General features: G+C 43.7%; 1 protein-coding gene across 1 annotated transcript in view; it reads left to right on the top strand.

The window, feature by feature from the left end:
* LOC127424929 (glucocorticoid-induced transcript 1 protein-like) overlaps positions 1-27,075 on the top strand; it is a 77,209-nt gene that overhangs the window by 12,048 nt on the left and 38,086 nt on the right. Inside the window, exon 2 of the mRNA XM_051670496.1 lies at positions 13,558-13,709. Within this exon, the coding sequence (XP_051526456.1) occupies positions 13,558-13,709 (152 nt within the window). The remainder of the gene's footprint in view (positions 1-13,557; positions 13,710-27,075) is intronic.

Raw genomic sequence — 27,075 nt, 5'->3', positions numbered from 1 at the left:
ACATCGCTTGCCATACAGGGGCTACCCGCAACTAGGCGCTCATTAAACAGCGTTTCTGGTGGTCATCGCTTGCACGGGACGTACGCCAGTTCGTTGCCGCTTGCCCCATTTGCGCGACAAACAAGACCTCCTGTAACCCCCTGGCTGGGCTCCTCCAACTGCTGTCTGTCCCTTCGAGACCCTGGTCACACATAGCCATGGATTTTGTAACTGGCCTCCCCCCTTCCCATGGCAACACAGTCGTTTTGATTGTAGTGGACCGGTTCTCGAAGGTGGCTCATTTCATTGCCCTCCAAAAATTTCCCTCAGTAAGGGAGACATAAACCACATTTTCTGCATTCATGGCCTCCCGGTCGATGTGGTTTCTGACAGAGGCCCCCAGTTTGTGTCACGTTTATGGGCAGAGTTCTGTCGACAGCTTGGGGCTACAGTGAGTTTGTCATCTGGGTTCCACCCCCAGACAAATGGGCAAGCGGGGCAGACTAATCAGGAACTGGAAAAGACCCTGCGCTGTATGGCCTCCCGTAACCCATCTTCTTGGAGCGATAATTTAGTCTGGGACGGGTACGCTTATAACTCCTTGCCGTCGTCTGTGGGGTTAACGCCCTTCCAGTGTAGCCTCAGCTACCGGCCCCCTCTGTTCCCCGCTCAAAAGCCCAATGTTCAGGTCCCATCCGTACACGCCTTTTTGCAGAGGTGCCGACACACCTGGAAACCTGCCAGAGAAGCCCTCGTACGGACTGGTGCTCGAGTCAAGAGGTCAGCAGTCCAACAGCTAAGCCCACTGCTTACGTGAGTGGGCAGAAGGTTTGGTTGTCCTCCAAGGATATTCCACTCTGACTGCCCTCACGTAAGCTGGGTCCCAAGTTTATCGGGCCATTTCCTATCACCAAGGTCATTAGTCTGGTGGCGGTCCGTCTCAAATTACCACCTCACCTCAAACATATTCAACCCGTGTTGGGTCCCGGCTCGGGACATCCTGGACCACGCCCTCATTGATCAGTTTCACCTCCAGTAAGGTAATTCTGCTGGGGGGCATCCCTAAGGGAGAACTTTCACGGTTCCAGTGAGTTTGCCGGTTTATTTTGTTGTTTTGGTTTTTGCTCTCCCTCGTGTCTTGCAGGCGGAGCCAGCACGCATGATCAGTGTTTCCTTAGGAACATTGATCGTCCCCGGGGAATTGCTGATCATGCCGCTGATTAACGTGCTAGCTACACCTGTTCCACTTTGATTGCACTCCCTACTTAATACTTATTTGCCCTCACTGTCTTCGCTAGATTATTTCTTGTGCTGTCAAGCGGCTAACCTTGCTCTCTTTGTCTAGTTGGTGCTGTCTCGTGTATCTGTTGGTTGCCTGTCTCTGCCCACGTGTCGGGAAGTGTGGTTACCTTCCAGTTTGCCGTATGCCTGTCCTTGCTGCCCACGAATCGCCAGTGGATGATTCTTCATCTCTGCCCACGTGTCGGGAATACGACTGCCCTCCTTCATCCAGGCTTTGCTTTCTGCACCACACCACGCTTCACACTTCCACAATGCATATACCTGTCTATGAACACACTCCTACTTTGCCCGCTGTGTGGCCACTACAAGCACACAGACTTGTTCCTCACCTCCTGCTACTGCAGTTGCTGCTGGGATTCCTATACATCGCCAGCACAGTTTATGTTGACATTTGTTGTTAATAAATCCTTGAACTGTTCTTCTACTATTGGGACTCTGTCTCACTCTCGCCCTGACATTATTAGCCTTTTCCACCACTTTAGTTTTCCACCACTTTAGTTTTCGGTATCCGCAAAATCCAATATCATTCGACCTCTAGCTGATATACATTTTAATAATATGTCAACAAAATTTAAACAATCATTTATTTGACACAATATTCATTGAAAAACAATATTTGAAAATGGAACAACAAGCACTATTCATTGAAACGGCTGTCAGTAGATTTTAGAACTAACGATGGACAAACTGACCACTTCCATTCCATTTACATTTACATTTATTCATTTGGCAGATGCTTTTATCCAAAGCGACTCACAAAAGAGGAAAACATAAGCGAATCATCTTAAGGACTCAGTGGTACGAAAAGTGCCATATTACAAAGTTTCACTAGCATCAGAATAGTATTCAAAACAGATTCAAGTGCAGCAAGATTTTCAGTGACTGGTTAAGTGCTCATGGAGTTTTAACCGTTTTTTTGAAGACAGAAAGTGAGTCAGCTTCACGGATGGAGTCGGGAAGGTCATTCCACCAACGTTGTATGATGAAGCCGAAAGTCCGGGAAAGTGTTTTGGTGCCTCTTTGTGTTGGTACAACAAGGCGACTTTCCTTAGCCGACCGCAAGCTTCTTGTGGGCGTGTAGCTCTGCAGAAATGATTTTAGGAATGCTGGAGCAGACCCAGTGACTGTTCTGTATGCCAACACCAGAGCCTTGAACTTGATACATGCATCAGCCGGCAGCCAGTGAAGAGAGACAAGGAGTGGTGTAACATGCGCTCTGTTTGGTTGATTAAAGACCAGACATGCTGCTGCCATTAATTGGCCGATAATCTCAAAATGGCCAAATACTGGTTGATTAATCAGCTTGGTTGATACATTAATCTATCACTACTGGCTATACCTCACTAAATAAAGTTTGCCCACTCCCCTTTACCCGCCTATGACTGTAACTGTGTCAAGAGTCGAAGCCAGGAGCAATGTTCATCGTTTCCCATTAAATTATATTAATGCCATAAAAGAATTCCAAACATATGAAGATATCAATCACCTGCAGGCTACAATTCTGCAGCTGAGCAATTACTCTGTTTTCTAACCCCTGTCGTGCAGCAAAACCACCTGTCCCACATCTAATATAACCTAATTCACAGCTTGGAGTGAAATCAGCAGTATTGTGACAATGTTTGTCAAAATACGATTGTATGAAAAACAACAGAAGGTCTTCCACTGATCCGTCAACCCATATACTTTCTGTTTGCCAGCACAATATTTTACTGAATGTAACTTCTCACACATTTACTAACTGCATTCACGCTGTACTGCCCATTTACACTCACAACTTTGGGACAGATAAAGGGAAAGGTGAAATTAAGACTTTTCTCTTTGCATCGTTCAGTCTGTTGGCCCTGCCCTGCCCTGCCCTGCTGGAGGGGGGGGGTGGTTGTCAGTGTGCTGTCCTGAAACGGCCTCTTTCCATCTGCTCTCAGGAAACTGTAAAACAAGCAGAGAGGAAGGAGTTCAGTGCCAGGGCTCCATGAGCAAATGCCTTCCACACTCACTAAGCAACATTTGGGCAAGTCGAACCATGAGGCAAGTCAACCTCAGCCACCTCATGCTTAACAGTATTGACTTTATGTTGCTTGGTTTTAGAGGGCGAAAAATATTAAAAACATACAAGAAGTATATGGCTTCATGTTTAGTGTTCACTTAGGATCCTTTCACAGTTGCACTTTCAGTGCACACCCAAGACCATTTGACATCAGAGTTGGTTGATGTAAAAAGCTGTTTGCCACTTGAAAAGGTGGTCTTGGTTCATGTTAACTCTGATATTATTAGTAATATTATTATTAGGGATGTCCTGATACAGATACTTGTATTGGAATCAGGTCTGATAACACATTCTTTTACTTGTAATCCTGCTCGTAAAAATGCTTTGAAACCAAAAATCAAACCATACAGTACCATCTGATGTATGAATGTCATTCTGTAAACATTCAGCACAAAAATAACAATCATGTAATCTCCCAGTGTGATTATTAAACTGCAAAGGCTGAGATTTAATGAGATAAATGTATAGTTTGCATTTGAGCACTCACCAGCTTCTCATACCTTTTAGAGCTCCTTGGGTCATACACAGAAAACACCATCAATGAGCACTGCATGCACTGTTTGTAGCAGATGACAGTGAGCAGAGCGCTAATTCACTTTGTAGTGTGAGGCACATACAGACTACATATTTATTTAATTAAATAGCAACCTTTTGCGGTTTAATAACATTGGGTCACATAGTGACCTATTTTCCGGATGTGAGAAACTACTGTCAAGAACACAGAAACAGAAAGATCTTCACTCCAAAATAAAAGCTCAATTTAAATGGAAAAAAGTATGACAGCTATGTATCACTTTAGTTATGTAATATTCACTGTAATACTACTACTAGTAGTAATAATAATAATAAATCAATAGTAATTGTATTATATTTAAGCAATATCTAACATCTGTGTTGCTCTGTTATGCAGAACTTTATTTGACAAAAATAACTCCAATGTATTTTGGATTGTGCTGTGAAGTTCTGTATAAAAGCACTTCATTTGATAAAAATAAGACAATATTATGTTGAAAATTAATTTTATTATTTTCATTTGATTATAGTTTTAATGAATTCATTTATTTAGACAAAATGTTGATAATAAAATTGAAATAAACTATTAATGTGAAAAAAAAAAAAGGTATCGGCGAGTACCGAAAAGGAAATATTGATACTCGTACTAGTTATCAAAAACAGGGTATCGGGACATCCCTAATTATTATCATTATTATTATTATAGAAATACAATTTAAAATAAAATATTCTGCAATTCTCAAACCTACTTGTCTCCAAATAAATGGCCTTTAGAGAGTAGCTAACATTCTTCAAATGTCTTGCAGTGTCTGACAAACACAGGGGGAGGAATAAAACTCTGGTTCAGACTAAGCAGTTGAAACAAATCTCAAAGCACTCCAATGTACTGGGTTTAATCCTGTACAAGCACAATTGATTGCATCTACGACATACATAGTCTTTACGGTAATACACTTGCATTTAAATTCTATAGGGCAAGGTATTGCACTGGAATAAACGTTTGCACGTTGTCTGTGCAGACTCCTGTCATGACCATGTAAAGCCAATAAACCTGGGAACTTTTACATGATACACGCAAGGCACTGTTGACATAGGAAAAAATCCACCCACGAGAATTATGTTGGTAACACAACCATAAATTAATTAGCTAAAAGTTGGATTAATATAATCTAATCTAAGATAATATAGTCGTTTCAGCAAATAAACAAGTTGCTCATTTCCACTGAATCTGATGCCATGTATTTTTAGTATCATAGTATTTAAACTTGATACATAAGGCTGTTTACTGATCCGTGTTCACTGTTAACAGAGTCCTCAATTAAGTTCTGTTTGGATGTCTAACAGATCTCTTTAATGAACTGTTTCTGGCCTGAGTCCAGATGTCAGAGCCAAAGTCTGATACACTCACTCTGCATAATAGATACATTATAGCATATTACCTAATCTGCTATCTGTCATAGTGGTCGACTGATATATCGCAGAGACCTATAAATCGGCCGATATTATGACTTTTTTCATTATCAACATTGGCTGATACATTTTCCCATTTGGCCGATTGGTTTCTTGAGGGCACCGAAAATTGGAGGCTTGCATGTGAAGCGACTGAGACACGTAAACGGCCAGTCACAGTTTGCATTCAAAAAATCGCGTTCAGTAATGCAGATTCAGATTTTATGAAAGTAAACTGATCAGATACACAAAACATATACACACTGTTTTTTACAAGTACAGCCACAATACTTAAGCATACTTTAAGATGACTCTGGTATGATAAAATCGCTTTCTAACATTTTATGTTTAAAGTAATCCAGTATTTCAACTCCATTGTCATGACGATGTAACACCGAAAACCATGTAGGTGAAAATTCCAGAAACTTGATGTAAAATAGATAAAAAATAGAGTTGACATGACTTTGAGTTTTCGGTTTTATCATTATCTTCTGTTTTTGAACAAGCCATAGTGCTATCCTGTTTATGATCAGAAGCACGACGTGAAGAAGCTATTGGCGACGTCTAAACAGAACAGCCTCCCCGAATACATCTGGAATACCTAGCTGCTGTTTGGAGCACAACAGTGGCCGGCCAACAAACATGCTCGCTTCAGTGCAGTTATCGGCTGTGGTCCATTCAGACACGTGATTTCAATCTTATCATGTCCAACACATGGAGAATAAGCGATGGAATCAGCGCTTTCTCTAACAGCCCTCCCTCATAAATGGCGTGTCTGGTGCGCGACTAGCACAAATGCAGCCAAAAAATGCTTGCGCAGGTCCGGTTATGGGCTGCGGTGCGTTTTGTGGAGTGATTTCGATCTGGCCACAGTGTTAAGTGTAAAAGTCGACTCTCATATCTGTTCCCAGAGTGCTATTGAAGTCTCGTACTTGCGAAACAGCTGTTATGTCCATGAGTTTTAATTCTCTGCAGTGGGTGCAATGTGAGCTCATGCATGAGGGTGCGCTATGATTGTATGGCAGCGTTCCTTCTCATGAATAATGTGGAGAAACACTCGTTATCTTGTGATATACATGTGGTCTGTCCTACCAATCATAACTCTGAGTTTACGCATATACCTAATTTTTGTGACGTTACTTCAACTTTCTTTTTGAAACTGGAAAAAGGAAATGTCTCAATAAAACAAAAAAATAACACTTTCCCCTTAACAATAAACATAATGAGTTCTATCATTGTTTTCAGTTATGTGCATCCTGTAAATATCTGTTAACATCTCAAAAATGTGTTATGGGGTTTCATGACCCTTCAGTGTTAAGTAATAATTAGCTAAAATGCTTTCAATTAGTTAAAAAAGGTTTGATTCTGATATTTTCCTAATCATTTTGAATGTACACAAACTACTGATCTGAATACAATTATATTATGTTTGTTAATGGGTTATTAAGGAAAGTTATTATTAAGTTATTATTTTACCAGATGATTTTTGAATGGGTGACCTCTGCTTTTGTGCATTAACTTTACAACAATACAAACAATTTACTTTGTTGCTTTCTTTTGTAGTTATAGGATTTATAGGAAAGGAATTCACCTGCATTCTCAGACTCAGTCTCTAGTTAGGCACTTCCTAAAAAGCACACAGTGAGATAAGGGCCAATTCTAAATATGGTCTTCTAGAATGGACTGCAATCCATTAGCTTTGCACTGAATGACCCTGTTTATTACCATGGCAACAGTACACTCTCTGTGTGTCCATACTGTCTCTAGTACACGAGTTTGCATTTAAGCTGTAATCTCATTCGCTGCCTCCTACTTGGAGCCTTAGAGCTAATTATTTACCACACATGTCCAAGAACGTATGGCTTATGTTTTGCACGCTTACTCTGACATTTACTCGTCACCAAACAGTGGATATTGCATTGAGCCTTTCTCTGTTGGTTTCATTTGCTGCTTGCTTTTCTCGTCTAATGTGGGCTTCACAGAATGCAAAAACTCAGCAATGATAACATAATTCAGAGAGGTGTGAATAGCCTTTGGCAACCTGTGACAAAGTGAGACATTTGTGAAAAAACACTGTAGCTGCCAGCTAAAAAGTCAGCACAGGCCATGATCTCATCGTAAATCAACTGCACTGGATCCTTCTTTAAATGTGGCCTCTCATGCATATCAAAGACACTCTTGATATAAAGGGTGGGGTTAAACAGAAGCACAGAAAGTGATAAAAAGCAAAATTGCTCTTTTGATATGAGTCACCAGCCTTGAAGTTGCTGGCCAGAACTGATTTGGTGCTGGTCTTTCTGGTGGATCAGCAAAGCCATGTTGTTGACAAGCAAAACTTTGTATGCTACTCTGGTTGAAAGGGATTGGTTAGGATGGTTGACGAGTCATTAGAAAGGCTTACAAGTGAGTTTTCAGCTTTAATATTTTTTTGCATGAGTGGTTTAATGCAGATTAATTTAGGGAGGGTTTAAATGTGCTGTGGGGTGTTTACTTTAGCTGCCACGATTATGAAATTTGGCTGCTGACTAATTGTCACATAATTGCGAATAACAATTTAATTGTCATTTGGAGTGCTCACGTAATGCAGTAACACTGGAATATGACATTCAAAAGTGCAGCGTTCATGGCATTTATATATTTGCTTAAAATTACCTTATTTGGACAGTAAAATGTGATTAGATTTTGAAGTGCACAAAAATCTAATTCATGCGATAAGGCGATTATGTATTAATCATGACAGGCCTAGTGTTCTCAGTTATCTTTACTAAGAAGTTACTTCTCCAAAGGCTCAGTCACATTCACCCTTGCACGCCGAAGTTCTGCAGGTGATATATTGGAATCCACAGAATCAGGAATTTCGGGTGATGGACTTCTGGTGGCGAAGACATCTCCCTACACGAATTTGGTGGGAGTTTGAGTTTGGAGAACTTTGACGCACAAATTTTCACTGTTGACCAATAGCAAGCTGTTTGGTTTGGTAGTGACCTCTGTGTGGGTGGTCCTTCACACATAGTACATGTGAGTTTCAAACTAGCTTCACATGCGCCCATGCCTTCTTCGCCTGTTAAGATATCACAGAGCCACAGTGTTGACACTTTTCAGAAAAAAAAAAAACAGCTACAAGTGACTTACTTATTGTTGTTTCTGCATATTAAGCAGACTTAGGAGGAGAATAAAAAAAAAATTACACTCTTGCTTCAGCACTAGCAGCTAATGGTGCACCGATCAGGAAATTTGATGACGATACTGATCTACGATTTTTTAACACTAAGATAGCCTGATACCGATTTGTTTTTTTAAAGTGCCCTTTGCCACACTTTTGCAAGTTATATGCTTCAGTTATATGTTTAGGCCTCACACAGTAAAATTATGGTAACACTTTACAAAAAGGTTTCATTTGTTAAAATCATTTAACAAAATTACTGTAGTTAACATGAACTAATGAACTTAATGTTAATTACAACATATACTATACATTTTAGTTGTATTAGTTAATGCACATTAATGCACTATGAACTAACATGAACTAACAATGAACAACTGTATTTTTATTAACTAACATTATGATTAATAAATGCTGTAAAAAAATATATTGTTCATTGTTTGTTCATGATACCTAATGCATAAACTAATGTTAAGTGGCAGACGGACGCGGTTAAGTGTTACCAAAATTACATTAAAATTACATTAATTGTTAGTTGCTAACATTTATTTGTTTTGAAACAGTTATGAATAGTTATGCTGTCAATACAAAAGGTAATTGTGACATACTGGCAACTAGTAAAAATCATGAGAGCATCACACACAGAGAGATACCTTCAAAAATAAGAAAAATATATCCATTACAAGCACTAAAACTGCTCCAGTGAGAAATCATTTATATCTATGATTTGTTTACTGTCTTTGGCATTTTGTTGTAACACAAATCACTAATTATTAAGCAAATGCTTGAAAACGTGGTGCCGTTATTGAAAGTTAAACAGTTATATCTGTTATTAGTGGTATTGTGACAAACATTAATCTGATTTAAATTGGGATCCTCACAGAATAGTGCTGAGATGAGTGACTGATGAGATTTTGGAGGGGGGGGTGGGATTTCTACCCTTTTCTCCCCAATTTGTCATGCCCAATTCCCTAGGTCCTTGTGGTGGCGTAGTGACTCGCCTCAATCCAGGTGGCGGAGGATGAATCTCAGTTGCCACCGCGTCTGAGACAGTCAATCTGCGCATCTTATCACATGGCTTGTTGAGCGCATTACCACGGAGACGTAGCACGTGTGGAGGCTCACGCTATTCTCCGCGGCATCCACACACAACTCACCACGCACGAGAGCAAGAACCACATTATAGCGACCACGAGGAGGTTAACCCCACGTGACTCTACCCACCCTAGCAACCGGGCCAGATGGTTGCATAGGAAGCCTGACTGGAGTCACTCAGCACGCCCTGGTTTCGAACTTGCAACTCCAGGTGTGGTAGTCAGCGTCTTTACTTGCTGAGCTACCCAGGCCCCTGACTGATGAGATATTAAGAGCATCTAGAGAGTGTGCATGTTTGATTGACACAGAGAGCGCTCATGTTAAAGAGAGTAAAGCTAAAAGCACTCATGATGACTCAAACACCCTCTATCGCTCCACACAGCATTTGATTGTCACGTGTACTCAGATTTGTATTCGCATGTTTATTTGTTGTTTAATTCATTTTACCGTAATGACTCTAGAAAATGGGCAACTTAATATTCATACACATATAATTCTTACACATTTTTTAAAACAAAACGGCATTGTAACAGGTAAAAGATAGGCAAGGAGGAGGCGGGAACTGGCTGAACAGTCAACATAAAGTTTAATGGACAACATAAACTTAAACCAACATAAAACGTAAGGACACACACACAACGTGGCCGCGTGCGTCTCTCTTTCCCCAACCAGTGCCTCCAGCTGCCTCTTATCTCGCTCTCCCGCTGATCAGCAGATTCAGCGCCGACGGTGCTCCATCACGGCCCAGCCATGCCCTCCTTCTCGACACACTCCTCCCCCGCCTGATTCAGGCTGGGGTGCCACCGGTCTGACTAACTCCTCCCCCATCTCTGGGGGAGACGCTGCCCTTCCGGCCATTCTGTCAGCCGGTGGTACACCCTGCCTCCTCTAAACCTGGGGGAGAGACGAGGGGAGGCGTGGGTAGAGGGAAAGGGCAAGCGGAGACACACAGAGAGAGAGAAGAGAGAGAAGAACTTGCTCGCCAGCTCCCGGACGCGCTTTCACCTGGTCCTCAACCGCTCTTCCACCCTCTGGCGGATGCCAGCTCGATCCTTCCCCGGCAGACGGCAGCGAGTCCTCCGGCCCGTGGCAGACGGAGCCGCACCTCCCCTTCTCGGCAGATGGACACAGTTCCTCCGGCTCTTGGTGGCTGGCAGTGACCCCTCCATCTCCAGGCAGACGGCCGCGGCTACTCTCATGGTGGATGGAACCACTGTAACAGTATAAAGGACGGGCAAGGAGGAGGCGGGAACCAGCTTAACAGTCAACATAAAGTTTAATGGACAACATAAACTTAAACCAACATAAAACATAAGGACACACACACAACGTGGCCGCGTGCATCTCTCTCTCTCCAACTGGCTCTCCCACTGATCAGCCGATTCAGCGCCGGCCATGCTCCATCACAGCCTGTCCACGCCCTCCTCCTCGTCACAGGAATATTCATGTGAATTACATCATGTCTGAAAGTTTAAATTCGTGAATGCTTAGAATTGCCAACAACTCATCCTCCAAAGGCCACTCTGTCATGCTTCAATGGCTGAGCAAGCGCTCATTCATTAGAGTAGCAGTGTATGTGTGATTCCCTGTGTGCTGCAAAAAAGATCGGCCCTGATTCTAGGCACAATCGGCTAAGTGCCGATCATGGATTTAAGAGGAAGATTGGCCAATTTCGATCGGTGCACCCCTACTAGCAACATCCAAAACACAACAAATGCTGGTATTTCATCAGGGCCTCTCCAGTTTATTCATGCTGAACTCAACACCAGGGCAGTTTTTTCAGGAGTGTTTGCTTCCCAAGGCTCTGCTTTTCATAAAAACACAAGTGCAGTTTGCCTGGTGCTGCCTTGTGTATACAGATACCTGAGTTTGTCTTTTGAAAGCCATAAAGGTGATGCATGGCTCTGATTGTGTATGCACAATGCTGTAGAGAGGTGTAAATATTGTCATCTCTTCTGTAGGACAGTGTCATGCTCTGACTATATTTGATTAGACAAGTTCATATGTCTTTGACCCAGTTCCTCCTGTCTTCCACTGTGGGATGAGGGATGTGCTGGAGGTATTTTTATCAGGCGCATAATGGATAGATTTTTTAGCATGAATACAAGTTAATCACAAGCAAGAACTAGATGCAGCCTTCAAGTCAATCTGATCCGATCACAAATCAAGTGGAAGCGCACGCCCTCCTATTCTAGGAGACGCCTGACAGATGTAAACAATCATGGATACGGGAACGGCTGCTGTTATTGTTGCTGCTACTCTGTTCCGAGTCGCGAATTAAATGGGCCAATTGGGTGCGGTCTTAGGTGGAAAGACGCTGCAAGTAGGGCCTCTAGAGATGGCAAGATGAGTTGAGGTGAGTGCTGTTTAAAGTTAAACTCTACTTGCTTGTTCGCAAAATCTATGTTTCTTGAATTTAGAGGTCCCGCGTATTCCATATGCATTGGCCGCTCACCGTATGACTTCAGATTTGAGTCATGGAGCATCATACTCTTCGAGAGTTCCTCCATACTTGTGGCTAGTTGGTTTAAAAATATCAAACATGTTTGATATCCTCCGACTAGATGGTATCACAGTCAGAAGGTAATAATCAAAGTCGATACACCACATACTATGCAAATTGTTTCAAAATAATCGCAATTAGAATTATTATTATTATTTTTTTTTTTTTCAAATCGTTCAGCCCTACTATTAAACTTTCTCAGGGCAAGCCGTTTGTCATCCAGAAGCAAACATTTCCAAGCATGTGGTGTTACTTTCCACAGCACTGGCAGCGATGGATCAGATAGACCAATCACAATTGCTTGTGATTACAGGATAGGATATTTTATTTATTTTTCTAAAGATTGCAGGGGTGGATTTGTATCTCATGTACTAATCTCTGAAATTTAATGACTTAAACAAGCATACATTTTCGCTTACAAATGTCCCCTCCCCAGTAAGCAAAAAAAAAAAAAAAATGGTCTAATGCTCTAATGAAGGTTTCAGCTTTTTTGAACAGTAAATGCCCCTTTGAAGAAGAGCCCATTGTTTTTCATAGAGCAGTTTGTTATTAGTCAACAGCATTTGCCGCCCAATGATCGCTAAATTAGCTTAGCAAGATGCTAATCACAAACTCAATTAGAAGTCGAGCCTCTTGTGTGCTTTGCAGTTTTGTGTAGTGCTAAAGACACTTCAAGGCAAGTAAGGTCACTCGGAAGACATGTTCATAATGCCTCCGGGGAGCCTGCAGGAAGCAATTTTTTATTGACACAAGTACAGCTCCTATCTACTTGCATGAGGGAAAAATCTGAATCTCCAAAACAGTTTGTCAAGATCATGAGTGAAAAGCATCATTATCATTGTATCATTAACTGTGCTTTTTTAGCTCAGATCACACTAAAAAACACTCATTTTCAGACTGGTTTTCAATTTAAAAAGGTGATTGGGTTTTTTTTTGGGTCTTTTTATGTAGAGGGTTCCAATTCAGTCACTTAAGAGGTTTAATTTCAGTTTGGAGGCTGCTATAGAAGGAAGCTGCCTATGTAGGCATTAGACAGAAAGGCAGCTTACTAGGTTTTGGAACAAGGTTTATTAGTCATTTACATTTTAGATCCAAATAAATAGTGTTTAGTCTGTCTTTATTTGGTTGTTGAAAACATCTTGGCATGCTTTGACACAGGTGACCTTTTTGAGCTCAGCAGTATATGCAGCTTGATAAAAAAAATAAATAAAAAAAAATAAAAAAAATAAACAGGCCTAGTTAGCATGTTCCACAATCATTTACCATCCCACAAAATACTTTAATGATGTAAAATCAACCATGCATCAACTGAGTTATGCAATTGCAAAAATGAACCTTCAGTGTAACTAAACTGGTAATATATTAAGTATATTTACTCTATGTGTGCATCAGTAAACTGCTGCAGGTAACAGACTGAAAAATAACTTTAGGGCCGCCACCACCCCAGAGCATCAGCTCACAACCCACCTGTTCTTCTCTCTTTCTCTTTCTGTTTGTTTCATGTGGCAGCTGAAAGGTCAAAGTCGCAACAGGTGCATAGCACAGGTGCTATCAGACGGACTTCCTCTCTGGGTGCTATCACCGGGCGCTACCTGATAGGGCAGTGGCCACGCGAATCCCACCTGCACAACCCCTTGTGCATGAAAGACAAGTCCACACAGGTAGGCACTTTCACTGGCTGTGTTAATATCTACCTTCTGGCCTCAAAGTCTGACTCTGTTCAGGTGTGTTTGCATGGTTTACTGCAGTTACAGGTACCATCATTCTTCTTGATTTTTGCATGTTCACCTTGGAAGGAATTTTGGCCTACATTCTCAGTATTTCAGTCGGACAAAAGCAATAATTTGTCTTTTTAAACGCATTTGTCCAACTTAAATCATACCTGTCCGATTTCTGTGAAGTCGGACTAACAGACCTAGATAATGCAATTTTTGCTTGGCTTCATCCAGCATATATACACATTAATAAGACAGCAATTTTATTTGTATTTAACACCTTTAAATTTAACACCTCCTCCTCAGCTGACCTCCTTCCTTCCTTTCAAAATTTGATTATGCATTATTTTATGTATACTTGGACAGATGAAGTCTAGCTCGACTGTGCCAAAATCTGATGTAGCTCGATTTTAACTGTGAATGTAAATGTACTGACTGTTTCACAAAGCTGTCAAGTTGATGACGTGATAGGGCATAGCCGTAGACCAATAGGGTGTAGATGTTCACTGTGAAAATAATAATGTAGGGATGTGCACGGGCTATCTGCACCAGCTAGTTGATAATTAAAAACACTACTCAAATATCGCAATTTTATTTTACTTTGCGCATTTGCTTGCCGTGGGCAATGCTGCATTATCCTGTACTTTCCCTCTGGATCTCTCACCAAATCTCATAGTTACAACTGACCCCACTAATGGGTGCTGTGATTATGTGTCGTCGAGGTGTTGGATTAGGGAAGAAGATATGGTGGCGTCTTTGTGTGCTTTCAAGCAAAGCCAAGTGTGGCAGTACTTGTAATATTTATCAATATTCTACTCTATTGGTATTCGATTCTTGTTGGAGTCATGCATACCAACGGACAAGGATCTGTTTTTATGGTAGAAAGGAAATGCAAAGCGGTATGAGAAACTAGGAAGCTTATCAGCTTCCATTTAAAAGCTTGCATTTTAATTTGCATGTAATCAATTACTTTTTTTTTGTGGGTAAGTTTACTCGACTACAAAATTAAATGCCCATTCTTAGTTTCTGGAAATACAAAACAGAAGTAAAAGTCTGTTGGGCCTCATGTATTCAGATAGAAGACAAAGGCAGGCCTAACACAGTCATAAAACCTAACTCAGGCCCACGTACCAAGTCATAAATTTTACTGATAAAAATCACGCCAAAATCAAACAAAGGAAGTCCAAAACAGACTACAAATCCCATGAAGCCTTGCTCACTAAAGGATCGAACTCTCAACTCCTATTGGATGAGGCACACGACAGAACGCACCTCAACCATGACATCATCAGGAGTAGAAATACCTCTGAAATGCTTCCGGGATTTGCTTCCAGCAACTTTGCTCGCCGTGCGTAGACGCAGCTCATCGCTGCTCTCAGGTGCAGCCTTGTGGCACAAGGAAGTAACGTCCGACTTGAAACTGTGGCCATACAATCCCCATCTCGCTGGATGAGTTGAGAATACTCTGTGTTCCACCGAACACTCTAACGGATCCGAAGGAGACCGCCGAGCAATCCGCATCTTCATCCGTTTGCCTGCAGAAGTGAAGAGAGAAAAGATTTCTCTTCCATCTTCAATCAAGTCGACGTTGCTGATTTCTCCGCCAGCCCGCCGAGAATCAGCAGCCGTACCGCCCGCCGACAGAGCGAGGAAACGGACTCCCGTCATCACCCAAGCCTCGAGGAACCGAGTCAGAGTTAAAGGACGGATGAACACACATTCTGCGTCCTCATGCGATTCAAGTAAGAGGTTTACGTCTGGGCAGAGATAGAATATTATAGTGTGTTATTCTTGTGTATCAAAGTTATTGCTTTTAGAGTTTACGGACCACCGAGTCCACTCATTACTAATACTCAGGGTATTAATTATCATGAATGAGATTTGCTGTATTGTAGTCCAACAACATTGGATTGTTGTGCATTTCCGCCATCGCGGGTGAGACCGGCAAACTGAGTTTATCCAATAAAGAATCAGAGACGCGGTGGATGGCTCGTAAACACGTGACTGGAGCTGAAGCTCCACAGAGGTCAGTCGACCCAGCGCTGCAAGATGTGGTCGCTGCTGTCCTCCATCTCTCCGTAGAGGAGAGAGATAACCTTAACGGCTGCAATATTAGTCGTTGTGATGAAGCATTGCAGGAACTAGTTGATTATGTCAACAACCTAGTCGGGAAGCCAAAGAGAACAATCCCAGACCTAGTGGGCCAAATGTTCCTCCTTCATCACCGCAGAACCCAACTGCAAACCACAGAGCACCAGACCCAGCTCGCCCAGCTGCAGAGCAGCTACCAAGTGGTGCAGAGGGAAAATCTTAGCCTGCACCAAGACGTTAGGTGCACCCAAGCTGAGAAAGTCCAGGCACAGGAAGATAATGCCCGGATGCAGGAAAACGAAACCCTGCGCAGGCAGCTTCAAGCTGCCCAGCTAAGAGTAGAGTCAGATCAGGTAAGTGCAGCTGAAACGCACAGCACAACATCTGACATAGAAGAGGGCCCCCTCTTCAGCGCTACGCGTAGAAATGTGCCCCTGAGAAACCCAGGGACACATGCTAGGAGCCGAGCTCCCCCTAGTGGTACAGTCTCTGACTTCATCCTCCAAGACACCTTTCAAGCTCCTCCAGTGGCCCGCTGGTTGGATGCAGGTGCCCCTCCTTACAGTTGCCCCCATCAGTCAGTTTTCAGTCATGCCACCATGTGTTTCAAACCGACTGATTCCACACCACGGAGGGGGGACAATTATTTCCAAGTTCAGAGTGGTGTAAGCGGCTCAAAGATCCCATTAGCCAGGGAGCTGTACGCAACCTGGGGTCCACTCCCACGCATCGACAGGACTCCTTCCATAATTATTAATTATTTCTGATAGTAACACTGATATAAACAACCAGTAAAGCCCTAAATAATAATTGGTGCCCCGTGTGATGCTTTAATGAGTTAAGATTCAATTAATTAATTTAAATATTAATTAATAACTAAAGAAATAATTATCAATTATTTCTGATAGTAACACTGATCTAAACAACCAGTAAAGCCCTACAAGTCCAAGAAACTTTAAATGAAAGAGTCATAAACTGTAGTGTCTGGAGTGTGCCAATGGCCCTTTACACATCACTGTTTACACCTGGTGTAATGTGTCTCTTGTGACTAATTGTGTTTGGATTTCGAGGGTCTTTGATATCATGACAACAAACTTCAATCACTACATCACATTGTTCCCTATCTGTCACTCACTCAACGTTGTGTCAATGTAGTGACACTAGGGGTGCGGTCGCCCTTGGGAGCCCCAAACACCTCTGATCTTTGAGAAAAGGCCAATGGGAATCGGCGAGTGGAATTTGCATGCCCCTCCCCCAGACATCTTTTTAAAATGCCTTTCCGTTTGTGTATTTCCTGGTTGCGGTCATTACCTCTCTGCTTCTGATGGCCACGGTCTTACGTGCTTGGGCGCTGCCCACGCTGAGACAGCGTTCGTGGATGGGTCATGTTCTCACTACGAGAACGTGACCATGGCAATGTTGCGGTCACGGTTTTTTCCTTCCTTAGAGGAAAAAGCCACCCCAGCGGCTCCCCGCCTCGGTCCTTCTACCTACGGGTTTGAGGCCGCGTCGGTTAGCACTGGTTTGGGGACCCCAATGGGAGCCACTCCACCGGGTAACTCCCCACGGACCTCCCATTCCCCAGTATGCTCCTTTGCCCTGCTGGGATGAGACTGCCAGCTCGTCTCAGGGCGAGTTTGCAATCTCGTTTCGGCGCTCGCGAAGTGGATGAGCTCTCAATTGCAGCATCGGAGAGCGGGCTGACGCTGAGGACTCAACTGGGCTCCCACCTTTGGGTGCGGTCGCCCAGTCGCAGGCTGACGCGCAGTTGGCAGCCATGCTTGCCCGGGCGGCTGCATGCGTCGGGCTGGAGTGGAACCCTCCACCCCCCTGAACCCTCGCAGCTTGACGATTGGTTCCTGGGCCCGGAGCGCCACTCACAGCCGCGCCCCGCTCCGGTCCCTTTCTTCCCGGAGGTGCATGAGAAGCTCACGAGGTCACGGCGGGCACCATTCACTGCCCGGACCCTGTCTCTGAGCTCCTCCGTTCTCAATACCCTCGATAGTGGGGCTGCCAGGGGGTACTCGGCGATTCCCCAGGTGGATAAGGTGGTTGTGGTGCACCTGTGCCTGCAAAACGCCGCCACCTGGCGGGGCTGCCCGAGACTCCCGTCCAGCACCTGTAGGTTTACGTTGTCTCTGGCGACTAGGGCCTGCGGTGCCGCTGGACAGGCCGCCTCCGCCCTGCACGCCATGGCTCTCCTGCAAGTGCACTAAGCCAAGGCTCTAAGAGAACTGCGTGAGGGTAGTGCTGACCCGGGATTGATGCAGGAGCTGCGCTCGGCGACCGACCTCGCCCTCCGAGCGACGAAGGTCATGGCACGGACTCTTGGGCTGGCGATGCCCACCCTGGTGGTCCAGGAGCGCCACCTATGGCTCAACTTGGTCGAGATGTGGGAAGCTGACAAGGTACGGTTCCTTGATGCCCCTGTCTCCCAGGTCAGCCTGTTCGGTGACACCGTCAAGGACTTTGCCCAGCAGTTCTCAGCGATGAAATGGCAGACGGAGGCTATTCAGCACATCCTGCCTCTGCACGGTTCAAGACCCCGCACCCCATCTGTTTGTCACCAAGGGCGTCCTCTTGCCGCAACAACACCGGCTCCACTGCAGCCTGCCCCCGCGGGAAGCAGACGCCACCCATCTCGCGGTCGGCTGCCAAGAACCCAAGGAAGACTTCGAAGCGCCCCTGAGACGGGCAACCCAGGCATGTGAAGACCTGCTGCAGGCCAAGAGATGGTAAGCAGACCACTCCATGCCCCAGTGGAGGGCCAGGAGGAGAATCATTTGCCTTTTCTTTGATTTGACTCAGCTATACGATTAAGTTCACCAGGCGCCCGCCCAGGTTCAGCGGCGTCCGCTTCACCTCAGTGAAGGGTGAGAACACCGCTGCCTTATGCGCGGAGATTGCGTCCCTTCTACGGAAGGACGCGATAGAGCCTGTCCCTTCAGCCGAGATGAGGAACGGGTTTTACAGCCCCTACTTCATCGTACCCAAAACGACCTGTGAGTTCTGAACCGGGCCTTGCATAGATTCCCGTTCAAGATGCTGATGCAAAATCGCACTTTGGCAAGCCTCTGACATCAAGATTGGTTCACGGCGGTAGACCTTAAGGACGCGTACTTCCATGTCTTGGATTTACCTCGACACAGGCCTTTCCTATGGTTTGCTTTCGAGGGCCGGGCATACCAGTACAAAGTCCTCCCCTTCGGTCTGTCTCTGTCACCTCACGCCTTCACAAAAGTCGCAGAGGCAGCCCTTGCCCCGTTAAGGGAAGTGGGCATTCGCACCCTCAACTATCTTGATGACTGGCTGATTCTGGCTCACTCGTGGGACTTGTTGTGTGCGCACAGGGACCTGGTGCTCAGGCACCTCAGCCGGTTGGGGATTCGGGTTAACTGGGAAAAGAGCAAGCTCTCCCCGGTTCAGAGCATCTCTTTTCTCGGCATGGAGTTAGACTTAGTCTCAATGATGGTGTGCCTCACGAGCGAGCACAGTCTGTGCTGGACTGTCTGAGAGCATTCAGATGGAAAACGGCGGTCCCACTGAAACTGTTTCAGAGGCTCCTGGGGCATATGGCATTATCAACGGCGGTCATGCCGACCGGGTTGATACATATGAGACCGCTTCAGCACTGGCTTCAGACGGGGCACGGGGCACCCCGCGTGCTCAGCACACCGGTCTGCTGCCATCTGTTCAGCCCTTGGACCGACCTAGTGTTTCTACGGGCAGGGGTTCCCCTAGAGTAGGTCTCCAGGTACGTCGTGGTTACGACGGACACCTCCAAGCATGGCTGGAGTGCTGTGTGCAACGGGCGCGCAGTCGCCGGTCTTTGGACTGGCCCACGACTGCGTTGGCACATCAACTGCCTCGAGTTGCTGACAGTATTGCTCGCCCTGCGGAGGCTTCGGCCATTGATCCAGGGCAAGCACGTGTTGGTCCGGATGGACAACACGGCGACGGTAGCATACATCAACCGCCAAGGCGGCGTGCTTTCTCGTCAGATGTCACAACTCGCCCGCCGTCTCCTCCTCTGGAGTCAGCAGCGGCTCAAGTCATTGTGAGCCACTCACATCCTGGGTAACCTCAACAGCGCAGCGGACGTGCTATCGTGGCAGGTCACGCTCAGGGGAGAGTGGAGTCTCCACCCCCAGATGGTCCACTGATTTGGAGTCGATTCGGTCAAGCGCAGGTAGACCTGTTAACTTCCCGGGAATCCTCCCACTGCCCGCTGTGGTATTCTCTGACCGAGGAGGCCCCCCTCGGCACAGATGCGCTGGCACACAGCTGGCCCCTGGGGCTGCGCAAGTATGCGTTCCCCCAGTGAGCCTACTTGCACAGACATTGTGCAAGGTCAGGGAGGACAAGGAGCAGGTCATCCTAGCAGCACCCTATTGGCCCACCCAGACTTAGTTCTCGGACCTCACACTGCTCGCAACAGCCCCTCCCTGGCGAATTCCCCAGAGGAAGAACCTTCTTTCTCAGGGACGGGGCACCATCGGCACACCATCTGGCATCTACCACCTGCAGTGGTAGACACAATCACTCAGGCCAGGGCTCCCTCTACGAGATGCCTGTATGCCTTGAAGTGGCATCTGTTCGCTAAGTGGTGTTCTTCCCGACGCGAAGACCCCCAGATATGCGCAGACAGATCGGTGCTTCCTTCCTGCAGGAGAGGCTGGAGGGGCGGCTGTCCCCCTCCACCTTGAAGGTGTATGTAGCCGCTATATCGGCACATCACGATGCAGTAGACGGTAAGTATTTGGGGAAGCATGACTTGATCATCAGGTTCCTGAGAGGCGCTAGGAGGTTGAATCCCCCCTGATCGCACCTCATCCCCTCGTGGGACCTCTCTGTGGTCCTTCAGGGCCTATGAGGAGCTCCATTCGATCCCCTGGAGTCAATAGAGCTAAAGGCACTCTCTTTGTAGACTGCCCTCCTGACTGCGCTCACTTCCATCAAGATGGTAGGGGACCTGCAGGCGTTCTTTGTCAGTGAAATGTGCCTAGAGTTCGGTCCGGACTACTCTCACGTGATCCTGAGACCCCGACCGGGCTATGTGCCCAAGGTTCCCATGACTCCGTTTAGGGATCAGGTGGTGAACCTGCAAGTGCTGCTCCAGGAGGAGGCAGACTCAGCCTTGGCGTTGCTGTGTCTGATGTGTGCTTTACGCATCCATTTGGATCGCACGCAGAGCTTTAGAAGCAGCTCTTTGTCTGCTATGGCGGACAGCGGAAATGGAGTGCTGTCTCCGAACAGAGGATTGCCCACTGGGTCATTAACGCCATCGCAATGGCATATCACGCCCAGGACATGCCGCCCATCTTGGGGCTATGAGCCCACTCTAATAGGAGTGTGGCGGCCTCCTGGGCCCTGACCAATGGCGCCTCTTTAGCAGACATCTGCAGAGCAGCGGGCTGGACAACACCAAACACCTTTGCGAGGTTTTACAATCTCCGGGTTGAGCCGGTCTCGTCCCGTGTGTCGTCAGGTACGAGCAGGTAAGTTCCGGGACAGCTGGCCGGGTGTACCATTTGCGCATAGCGCCTTTCCCCTCCCTGAGGTGAAGACGTACACTTTGACCCCCAGTCGTGTTCACAAAGTTTTGGACCCTGGATGACCTTCCTCCTTAGCCCTGTGGCAGGCGGGTTTGCGGAGGAACTCGCTGCTGGCCCAGTAGGTGTGCTGACTAGGCCTGGTACTGGGGTAGGTGCTCCACATGCGCTGGTTCCCCGTAGGTAACCCCGTGTGATGTATCTTCCGCAAAATGGTTTCCCTGTAGATAAACTGCATCTTCCTGCCCTGACATTATGCACAGCAGTGAGGTGGAACATAGCAACACTGTGCTATGTACCAAAAATAAAGTTATTGTTTTTAAGATTACATCATTACCCATACAAAAATGTTTCACGATTTTACAGTAGTAACAGTAAATGTGATTTTTTGACAAATGTTATAGTTTCATATTAAATATCTATTAGGTAGTATCTATCCTATTTTTCATGAACACTATAATTTATTATTATTATTATTATTATTATTATTATTTTTAGAAAGACTAGCTAGATTGACCTAGCCATGGTAATGAGGGGCCATCATGGTCTTATGCCTGTACTTATATGTCATATATCTTATGCCTGTACTTATATGTCACTGTAAATATAAGGCCAAATACATAAAGGGCTTTAAAATCTGGACCTCCAAGACTTGTTGACAAATTATGAATAAAGTTTTCCTCCTTTGTAATATATGTTCTGTTAGAATGATGTTTGATATTAGGAAATAAACTTGATAATAAATATATTGGGCTTATATAAATAAATATGCTCATCAAATTTTAAAAAGGAGGAAGAGAACTTGTTTTTGTTGTTGACATCAACAGAAATAATAATGTCACTTGATAAATGCATTTATACTTGAAAGCCATGAACAAAACTATGTAAGATGAAAGAAAATGTTTTTTTAATATGGTGGGTCGCCACTTGATGTCCAGTGTAAAATCTGTGTCCCGAAGCAAAACCAGTGGAGAACCACTGGTTTAGACTGTGATCTCTCTTGTGTTTGGCTCAATTATGCTCAGATTATTAGAAAAGAGAGTGATCCACATTTGGCCAGACAATCAATTATTATTATTTATTTTATTTTTTTATCAGTTTCTGTTTTGACATAGTTAATGTGTTTTGGCTTTGTAGGGCAGAGTAATAGTGATGTTTGTCTTCACTATTCCCACTCATTGAGTTCCCACTAATTTTTTCCAGTGTGTGTGGGTGGTATACTGTCATTGTACCACAGGCAAAACGAAATCAATTTGTAAAGTTTGAGCAGCATTTTACCAGCTGACTCATTCATGCAATTTTGTGACATTTTGGATTGGATTTTTTTTTTTTTTTTAAAGCATACTTTTATAAGGATGTTTATGTTTAATCATAAAGGGGCATGTTAAAGATCTTTTAAGTCATACAGGTCATGCTAAATGACTTAAAAAATTCAGATGCTCATCCAGTTGAAGGGCAGGGTGGACATTTAGTGGATAAATTATAGAGGTAGATTTTGCCAATACCGATAACTCAGGATATGGAAAAGGCCAATAACCGATTAATCGGAAGATAGTTTTTAAAATCGGTTTATAGAAAGTTACAAAATTTTCTTAGTCTTTCCTTACTCTGAAGGGCACAGACATAAAGGCTACAAGCAATTACAAGACATAAAGGCTACAAGTAATTACAAGAAATTAATAAAATTCCATATGTAGTTTACTTTTCAACCAAAATCCCAATAATAACTAGAAAATAATTCAGATTTGATGCATAACATGGGACTTTTAACTATAAACAAGCCTGAAACACACCAGGGACTCTTATTTTGAAATGACTGTGACTGGGCTTCATTACGATGCTCTATTTGTTTTATATTTACCAAATATATTGGCATTTTTTAGCCTATATATTCACCAGATGAAGGGTTTTTTATGTAAATGTGACCAGACAAGGTTTAATGAGGAATAAGGTTTATAATTATTCACAAACTATGAAGTTGGAAACAATGTATGTGCTGATGGAGCACATTTCCATATAGTCGCAATTTGTTTGCATGTCCTCACTTCAGTTGAAACACTTGACTATCTAATCAGAATAGCAAAATATGCATTGAAATGAGGATAAAAATATGGATGAATATTGTCAATGATGAAAGATTTAGATACAGCAAATCCCCACATGACTGTTATTAATTCACTTTTAGAGGCTGCTGTTATACTGTACCAAGCCATTTTGCCTGTAGAATCTGCCAGAGCCGGCCACAGAGGTATGATAAAAAAATAAAACTATCGGCAACTATCAGCCGAGAGTTTTGCAGATAACCGATAGTTTCAAAAAGCAACTATCGGCACGATTAATCGGTAAAACAGTTATATCAGTCTACCTCTATTAAATTAGCCACTACATGGTCTTTGAATGATATATAGCAAACATATTTGTAAATTTATATTGATTGTTTTATTTCTGGTAGTATAAATATATTGAAATATTCACAGTACATTAATTTTCCCTATATCTTTCCATAAAAGTTTGGACATGTTATTCTTGTACACATATGACTAACATCACAAAATAAAGAAAAATATAAATAAAACAGGTATGCACTTCAGATAACTAAAGATAATTTTCCAGGATGGCTGATGTCGTCTTCGGTTTGCGATGTCATTTCATAATATACAGTATATCTTCAATTAAAGGTAATCAGTATCAAGGGACACACAAATAAACTCATGACACATTTACCACAAATGAAGGCATATTATTAAGATAATGTAATACTAAACACTTAATTGAATGAAAAAAAAAAAAAAAGAAATCTGAAGATTTAGGACTTTTTTTGTCAAACACGTTTGACATGCAGCTGTAGGGACATGAGGAAATGACACTAGTGCAATAGTTTAAAATTATTTCAATTATTACAAATTTGACTTTTAGGCCCACAGCAGTGTGTAACATCATAAATAGTCTTTATTACTTTTACCAAGCCTATTAAAATTGCAGTCGGGTGAAATTAAACTTTATAAATACCACAACTTGTACTGGGGACATAACTAAGTCCAAACTGTAGGAATGACTCAAGTATTTAATTACAGAACAAGTACTCAACTTGTATATTACTCATGCACGTCCCTACTTGGAAAACAGCGTTCTTCATGCACACCCGGCCTAAGGTCAGGTGCTGATTTACACTCAAATGTCAGCAGGTGTGTCAGCCCAACACAATCACCACCATGCCACAGTCCTACCCACCATCTGTTGCTCCAGTGAAGGTGAGATTTGGCACCTGCAGGAGTGCAGTGTGTGTAAAGGTAATTACTCTGGTATACCTCTTATTGTGTGTCCGAGTGTCATATTAACTGCTCAGAAACATGAGATCCCACAGGAATGTTGTTCCGCAAGTTTTGTGTCCTTCTCTTTTACCCCTCAATTTTGAAAGATGACTAAATAGTGCATCTGTTTGTGTCTGAAAATGTTCGTATTTACCAAAACTTGTTGCGCTATTTAATACATAATCTTTCAGGGGAGGTACAGTACTGTGCAAAAGTCTTAGGCACATAAGATGTTTCACAAAATCATTTGTCTTAAGATGGGTATTTATATCTTCAGCTTTAGTGTCAATAGGAAATATAAATGTTAGATTCCCAAAAATTACTTTTGCAAATAAAAAAGATTAGTATAGAAGAACAGGGAGCCCTGCAACACATCGTGTCAGTCTGAGATTACATAAAGAGACAGAAACAATTGAGACCTAAATAGATAGAAGAACTGTGGCAAATTCTCCAAGAAGCTTGGAACATCCTATCTGCCAACAACCAAGAAAAACTGTGTCCAGGTGTACCTAGGAGAATTGATGCTGTTTTAAAGGCAAAGGTTTTCACACCGAATATTGATTTAGCTTTTTTATGTTTACTGGACTTTGTATGACATTAAGTGATAAATGAAAATTATTTATATCATTATTTTTGAAGACATCCTCACTATGAAACATTTTTCACAAGTGCCTAAAACTTTTGCACTGTACTGTATGTCTGTCTGTAATTCTGTTGGAAAGGCACTTTTAATATAAGGTAATCCATGTTTACATATCAACACCTATAAAGTGCAACAGTCTGGTCATGGAAGTAAAAATCCCTTTCATTTTCTCTATAGGCCCATTTATTTTTAACAATAGGCCCTTTCTCACTGCAGGTAACTATAGTTCATCTTAGCCGAGAGACGTTTTTAGCTCATACTCTGGGGTAGGTCCTTTTTGGGAGAGGATGGACTGTGGGAGTTGCTGCAACCTGTGATTAGTCCAACACGTCGCACAAAACACATGGGACAGTTGATGCACAAAAAACTTGAATAATCGACAGACACCATGAGTAAACAAACTTGTAGCTGCTAGCCTGCTATTTAGAGGACTGCGCTAACTTTCCAATTCATTTAACAGAAATGACATAAAACGAACAAAGGCTGTTTCTCAATGTCCGTTCTTTTGTGTTGTTACATTCTCATTGACTCGTTCGACGTCATCATCCACTGCCGGAGTTCAATTCCAATACTCAAGAATGCAGGTACCGAGAATACATAAAATTACCCTGATGTGTTCTTCATCAGGCCGAATATCGAGAATGCATCAGATGTTGACTTGTGGGCAAGAACCTGGTACTACGGTGCAGACGAAGGACAGGATCGCTGTGTTTTCCCTCAAGAGATTCCCACTGTAAGCTCGTGAAGGTCTGACAGCTCATGAGAGACCTTATACTCCATCAACATTTTTGTTTTGTTGGGCATCATTTTAAATTTCTTTGCATTGAGAAGCAGCCAAAGTGTCCAAAGATTATCGCCTGTTTCACATATTATGTGTGTGCGAGGGGTGAGCCAAGTGTCTGCCTGACTTTAACAGGAGATACACTTTAAGTTTTGATTGCATCTGTACTGTGTCTACTGTGTGACTATACAGAAAACAAAGTGATTTCTGGATTACTACTTTTTGTTTGTTTTGTTTTTTTCCTTTTTCTCCCAATTTGGAATGCCCAATTTCCAGTGTAATTTTTAAGTCCTTGGTATGGGTGGCGGAGGACGAATCCCAGTTGCCTCCGCGTCTGAGACCGTCAACCCGCGCATCTTATCACGTGGCTTGTTGAGCACGTTGCCACGGAGACATAGCGCATGTGGAGGCTTCATGCCATCCATCGCGGCAACCACGCTCAACTCACCACGTGCCCCACCGAGAACGAACCACATTATAGTGACTACGATGAGTTTACCCCATGTGACTCTACCCTCCCTAGCAACCAGGCCAATTTTGTTGCTTAGGGGACCTGGCTGGAGTCCTGGGATTCGAGCAAACTAGCGAACTCCAGGGGTGGTAGCCAGCGTCTTTTACCACTGAGCTACCCAGGCCTCCTAATAATAATATGTTTATCGAGAGTGGGTGATTGAAATATATTATAAACTTAACCGTCATGAAATCTAATTTACATGAGGAAAGGGTTGTGTGCCTGTTACAGCGTGGTTAATTTGCATCAAGACATCTTTTTTTCAGTCAATGGGTGATTAGTTCAGTACAGTATTGAGTTCAGCATGTGCTGCGTAATTAAAAGAGGCTGTGCACCCTTTTCTCTCCTCTCACTGCGGATTCAGGGATGTATAGTACCGTACGCATGGCTCATGCACCCAGTTTAAAGACTGTAACCTGTAAA

The sequence above is a fragment of the Myxocyprinus asiaticus genome, chromosome 34 (genome assembly GCF_019703515.2).
Source record: "Myxocyprinus asiaticus isolate MX2 ecotype Aquarium Trade chromosome 34, UBuf_Myxa_2, whole genome shotgun sequence".
Lineage (NCBI taxonomy): Eukaryota > Metazoa > Chordata > Actinopteri > Cypriniformes > Catostomidae > Myxocyprinus > Myxocyprinus asiaticus.
The sequence above is the reverse complement of the archived record's forward strand: the minus strand, read 5'-3'. Positions and strand labels throughout refer to the sequence as shown.